The sequence below is a fragment of the Lactuca sativa genome, chromosome 6 (genome assembly GCF_002870075.4).
Source record: "Lactuca sativa cultivar Salinas chromosome 6, Lsat_Salinas_v11, whole genome shotgun sequence".
NCBI lineage: Eukaryota > Viridiplantae > Streptophyta > Magnoliopsida > Asterales > Asteraceae > Lactuca > Lactuca sativa.
In genome coordinates, this window is record NC_056628.2 from 199,681,168 (window position 1) to 199,687,378 (window position 6,211).

Genomic DNA, 6,211 nt, shown 5'->3' on the forward strand with positions numbered 1-6,211 from the left:
GGAGTGTTTATGGTGGTGATTGGTGGCTAATTTGGGAGGTCGATGGATGCGCCGCCACCATCGACCTCATATGTTCCCTTCAATCCACATTCTGCCACATTGACTATTCGACAACAAAATCTACATCAAGCCACATTCAACACTCACCTTCTTCTTTAAATCCATCGATTTTCCGATTTTTCGGGTCTTTGTGGATGGTGAGAAGTTAGCAGAGCTCGGCCAAGCTTTTGGTTTGATTTTTCCGGCAAGATCTGGGAGGGAAAGGCATATAGTAGGGTTTTCTAAAAAAAAATAATCTGATGACCGGTGGTTTGGTGGTTGGTGGTGAAAGCTTATCAGGTTAAGGAAGGAGAGGTGGGGGTGGAGGAGATGGAGGTGGTTGGCGGCGAATGGTGTTGGGGAATGGAGATAGTGGCAGGAGGAGTGATAAAGAAAGATTTTGGGTGTGTTCTTAAGCGGATGGTGGAGAACAACGACGGTGGCAGGCGGATGGTGGTGGTAAATGGCGATGATGGCAGACAGATGGTGGTGGTAAACGTCGTTGGTAGCAGATGGATCTTGGTGGTGAACGATGGTGGGATATGTTGGGAGTTCTTGAGAGGGTGGCATTTGGTGGGTATACTTGAGAGAGAGAGAGAGAGAGAGAGAGAGAGAGAGAGAGAGAGAAAGAGAGAGAGAGAGAGAGAGAAAGAGAAAGAGACTTTTTGTATCTTTAATTATTTAAAAACATTTAAAAATAGAAAATACAAATCTAAAGGGTATAATAGTCATTTTAAGTGTATAGGGACCAAAAACACTAAAAAGATCCAAAATTGGACCATTGATGCACCACCAAACTTTTTTAGACCAAAACCGTAGAATTTTGCCAACTACAAGGACCATTTTTGCAATTTTGTCATGAAGATTTGACTGACTACATTTATCTCCTCCCCTTCGTTCAAAATGGGATTCATAGAATTTGTTGTTGTTGTAGAGGGACCATTTCTATAATTTTTTTATATAGGAACCATTTCTATGATTTTTCTCACACATGAATCATTTTTGTAATTTTCTTTCATCCAGTGATCATTTAAAAACACCTGTACCATTTCTACATTTCTTCTCACACATGGACCAAATTCACAAAAAAAAAATGTATTGTATATAATTTTGACTTTATGAACATATTTAACATGTTGGTAATGTTATATTGGTAACTTAAAAAAAGCTTTTGTTGATTTATGTAAATGTACGTTAATTTTATTTTAAGTATCTCGTTTTTAACTGGAACACATGTAGGCTTTTATACTTACATTTAGGTTATGTTTGGCGCGTTACAACTAGCTTATTTTTTGAGCTTTTTTATGTTGTCGTGTTTGGTAAACAAAAAATAGCTTATAAGCTAGCTTTTTGAAAAGCTACTTAGACTAGCTTTTTAGGAGGTTTTTTAAAACTTTCCAAATACACTCCTTAATTAATTATGGAAACACATATTTTTACATGTCCTTTTATGTAATTTGATATATTTCAGCTAGTTTTACCAAACGTTATTTTTTTTTTATCAACTAGCTTTTCAGCTATCAGCTAACTTTTTATTTAACAGTTAGCTTTTCAGCTATCAGCTAGCTTTTCAGCTAGTACGCTAAACATAGCCTTAACTGTTGTTAATGAATATAACAATCGTTTGTGAAAAAAAAAACATTATAACCAATTGGATGTTAGAACCAACCTTTCTACCATTTTAATCAAACTCCTATAAACTATATAGAAATTCAAGGAAAGAAAAATCATTTTGCGTTACAAATTTACATAGCAACACAAAGAATCGTCTCTTGCTAACTAGGAAAACACGAGACATAGAGGAATTGTTGATGTTTTGGTGTCAGATGATAATTATGTCCCCAAACTATAGATTTATAGGTTAAAGTTGGTATACATATTTAAATATTAAATTTCGCATCATTCAAGATTTTCATATACATCCAAATTTGAACACTCTTGTATACTAAAACGATTATCATAAATTATGTATCAATAAATTAAGAATATAAAATAACAATTTTTCTATGTTATACGTAACCAAAACATAGACTATATAACAAAACTCTACAAATTAAATTTCATTCTTCTAGTTTGAGGTTCAATCTCCTAAGCCAAACAGAATGCAATATCATATGAAACACATCAAATCTTTGTGAAGGTTGATTCAAAACAAAATGTCTTCTAACTTGTCTCAAATTCTCCTTTAACCTCAAGTACTCATCTTCCCTCACCCCCATCAAAATCTCCTTCAACCGTGAAACATCCGACACCTTAACATTAACCGAAAAAGCTTCCCATTTCAACACGTCGCTAAAAGGTAAAACATAGTTTTCAGATATTATCACTGGCACACACTCTGAGTAAATGGATTCTACAATCCTAGGACTAGCGACCTCATAGCCGCTAGGGCAAAGACAGTATTTGGAGGCTAGCATGAGAGAGTAGTAGTCTAGGTGCTTTGGGAGGTACTCAAAGATTTGGAGATCTGGGTCCCGACCCATCCAATGGTGGAGGAGGATGGGTCTGATTGGACCGTGGACTCCACCTGCAAAAAATGCAAGGTGGGATCTAGAGGTGGTGGGTGGTGGAGGGGAGACAAGTTTTGAAGGGATGTTTCCGCTATGGAGATTTATTTCGGGGAGACTGACGTCTTTTTGTGGGTCGAATCCTTCAGATGAGTTTGCGTTGCATAGGACTCGAATTGAATTTGTGTAAAGATTGGGGTGTGCTTTTGAGGCATGTGGGCCCTGAAATTAATGTTTTTTTGGAACATATATAAGATGATTGGAAATTACCATGGTATCATTTGAATTGCATATTTCTTCAAATGAACTACTTAAGTAAATTTCGTTTAATTTGCTTCTATACTCGCATTTATTTGTTTAATTAGTAGAATGGTAATTTCTTTGGTGGTTAGATAAAGATAAAATAATTTAATTTGAGAAATTTGGAAAATATACGTCGACCATAACAAATACACGTTATTGTAGAGTCATGATTAGAAAGAATATGGTGAAGAAAAAAAAAAGTAGAAATAATAAAATAATAATATTTTTGTGCAAAAGAAATTCCAAGTGTTTAGTTTTGAAAATGGGAAAAGAAATAATAATACTAATGCGTATATTATTCACATTTTTGTGCACTAGATAAATTTGAAATGATTATAAGGACCACAAAAAATGTATGGTGGTACACTAGTAGGCATGCCAAAGAGTATTCTCATATAATACCATTGTATTTTATGTTTTATCTATAATAGCAATATATTTTTTTAACAAAAAAAAAAAAACCTTTATTTTTTTAACCTATAATAACAATATATTCTTGTAGTAATTGTGTTTTTATGAAAAATACAAGTATGTTGCTATTATGTGTAAAGAAATTTTAGCAGATTGTTAATATGAGTAATAACAACTGTGCATTGATGAAATTGTTCCATTTGTGGTATATTTTTGAAAGCACAGGGACCGTTCATGTAAATTAATTTTGGCTAAAACTGGAGTAATAATAATAATAGGATTAAAGATAATAATAGAGTTTAAGGAGAAAATTAATTACCCAATCATGACAAGAGAGCATGAAGTGATCAGCGGCATGAGTTGTATTCCAGAAAGGGTGTTTGGTGGAGATGAGTCTGACGTAATCAGATACAAAATGTCGAAGTGGGGTCATGTCATACGTGTCAGGCTTGTACAGATACTTGACCATCCACGTCACACTGAAAGGCATGAAGTAAACATGCGCCTGGTGCGCATGTTTAGTTCTGAAATTATGTCCTCCATGTTCCATCTCCATTATGAATCTTCCTTCTGTTGTGTATATGTTTTTGCATGGTCCATCATGCACCATTGGAAGCTCACCCTCTTCATATACATATACTTTAAATCTCTTCTCCATCTCCATATAACTCCTGTTTAATTTAATTAATCATTTTCTTATATGTAATAGCTAGTTTTGTTGCCTAAATAAATATAACTTTTCCACTAAAATTGTTTTGCTAGAAAAAGAGGATAGTAATTAACAAGACATTGCTACAAAAGAAAAAACCCACTGGATTTTTATTTTTTATTTAATTTCTTCAATGCGTCTATTAGAAGTAAGGCCTTTGATTTCCTTTTAATGATTATAACCCAAAAACAATAGCGACATTCCCTTTTTTTGATGAATGGAATGTTGTGGTTATCATTCTGGTAGTGACTTAGAAGGAAAGTAGTTCTGAAAGGCAATCCAAGCTTTTCCTATTATTTATTTTTAATTATAATAAACTAAATAAATTGTATGTAGCTTATAATTAGTTTTAAATCTTTCTATAGAAAATTTCATCGACGTTTGTTTATTGTTAGTTTTTTACTACTAAAAACGAATTGAAGACATAATACAAAATTATCTTTAGAAATATAAACTAGATACATTTATATCATCTATCTAAGTTTAACCTTGATTAAATTATAAGTTTCTATGTTTTTTTTTACTATAACATAATCTTCATTTTTGTTTATTCTTCTTATTTTAATTGAGGAATAGCGTGCACACCATTTATCTATGACTATTGCTAATGTTATCATTGAAAATATCATTTTTTTTGGAAGATGGTTTGATTATGAGAAGAAAATGTGAATTATGTCATATCTGTAATTATGTAAAGTTTAATGATTAAATAAATAATTAGTTAATTTTTTCCACACGTCAAAACTCAAAATGTTCTTTCGTAATTCAATAGGGACTGAAAGTGAAAATTTGAGAAGCATTCTATGGAGTAAGCTGAGGGGCGAAGAAGCTTACTGATAAAACGCGCTTGGGTTATGATAGATATCACTGGACAAAACGTCGCCGCTTCGAAGAACTTGAGATAGGTTATGAACAGAAGCAGCTCGCCGGATCGCAGCTCTTGCTCTTGCAAGTTCTATCTCCGGCCGCCGCCGCCGCCGTCTTGCCTGCAATGTTTCAACGATAACGCATCACGAATCGCAAATGTTAATCTAAAAACGATGAATATAAATCAAAATTAGGTGAACTAGAATTTGTCGAGTATAGAAGTCGAAATCAGGTGAATTTTTCATAGAATCATGATCAATGCACACAGTCTCTCTCACACACACATACACACCTGAATTCTGCCTGACTAACGTCACCCTAAGAGTAAGTTGGATACAAATCAGGATCGATACAATTTTGAAGCAATCGTGTTTTTCTCTATATCAAAATTTGCGTTTGAGTTTGTAGCTTCAAATGCATATGAACGCACGCAATCAACAAATTCATGGCGATGCTACTTTAATTGTATATTTCCAATTTATACACATATAAATCGTAATGTAACAGATTTGACTATCGGAATTCAGTCGTCTAGATTCAGTGAAAATCGGAAAAACACTCAACACACTCACACATGAAATGCATGCACAATTATACAATTAAGTAAAATATACAGCTTAATTTCATGATTGTCCTGTAAATCGTCAATGTAGAGCTTTACATATCAGAATTAATATCAACAACAATGATTTTTAGAAAAAAATGGTGCTTACGATGAAAGTTCGATTACGATTGAGAATGAGAGGAAAAGACGTTGATGATCGGTAATGATCCGGTGATATGACGGCTCGGAATTTGTATTCGTCGGAATGTTGATGAGTCAAGTTTATCTGACTTTGCAATTGAACAATCGGAATGACGAACTCCGGTTTCGAATCAGTGCTGCTGAGGAAACAAGAGAAGACAGCGCTGAAGGATATAATCAGAACTATGACGACTGTCGTCAGGATAATCGCCGTTGCCGTTGCCGTCGCCACGTAAGCCGATACTCCTCCGTATCTCGTCGTCTTCATAGCTAGTGAGAGACGACGCTTCGATGTGCAGGAGTGGAGAAAACTATCTCGCTCTTTGCCTCTCTCAGTGTTTTTATATGGGAGGAAATTGACACTTTTTATGAGTGTACCATTTTTAGCCGTATATTCCCGGGTCAAAAAAAAAAGGCATGAAAACTCGTTAATTTTAACATTAGAAAAAGAGTAAATTACACTTTTAGTCGCTATGGTTGGCACATTTCTGCACTTTTGATCATATTCTTGAAAATTTGTCGTGGATGATCGCTGTGTTTAGTAAATATTTCATTTTTGGTCCATGTCGCCATCACCATCAACATTTTTCTGTTAAGTTCGTATGCGTGATTAACTTCAAATCTCACCCA

General features: G+C 34.3%; 1 protein-coding gene across 1 annotated transcript; it reads right to left on the reverse strand.

Annotated features, from left to right (window-relative positions):
* Positions 1–1,993: 1,993 nt before the first annotated feature.
* On the reverse strand, positions 1,994–6,000 carry LOC111914109 (probable glycosyltransferase At5g25310). The gene is made up of 4 exons (XM_023909847.3): positions 5,550–6,000; positions 4,804–4,955; positions 3,580–3,931; positions 1,994–2,768 (listed from the first exon to the last, which is right to left on the reverse strand). Exons 1-4 carry the CDS (start codon positions 5,847–5,849, stop codon positions 2,100–2,102), a joined length of 1,473 nt encoding a protein of 490 aa, XP_023765615.1. The 5' UTR covers positions 5,850–6,000; the 3' UTR covers positions 1,994–2,099.
* Between the last annotated feature and the right edge of the window lie 211 nt (positions 6,001–6,211).

Bases quoted from the DNA above. Each gene is read 5' to 3' on its own strand.
- LOC111914109 (XM_023909847.3), bottom strand. From the start codon at position 5,849: ATGAAGACGACGAGATACGGAGGAGTATCGGCTTACGTGGCGACGGCA. The intron at 3,932-4,803 runs GTAAGCTTCTTC...TAAATTAAACAG, and splicing joins AACCCAAGCGCGTTTTATCA to GAGTTATATGGAGATGGAGA. The intron at 2,769-3,579 runs GTAATTAATTTT...CATTAATTTCAG, and splicing joins TGCTCTCTTGTCATGATTGG to GGCCCACATGCCTCAAAAGC.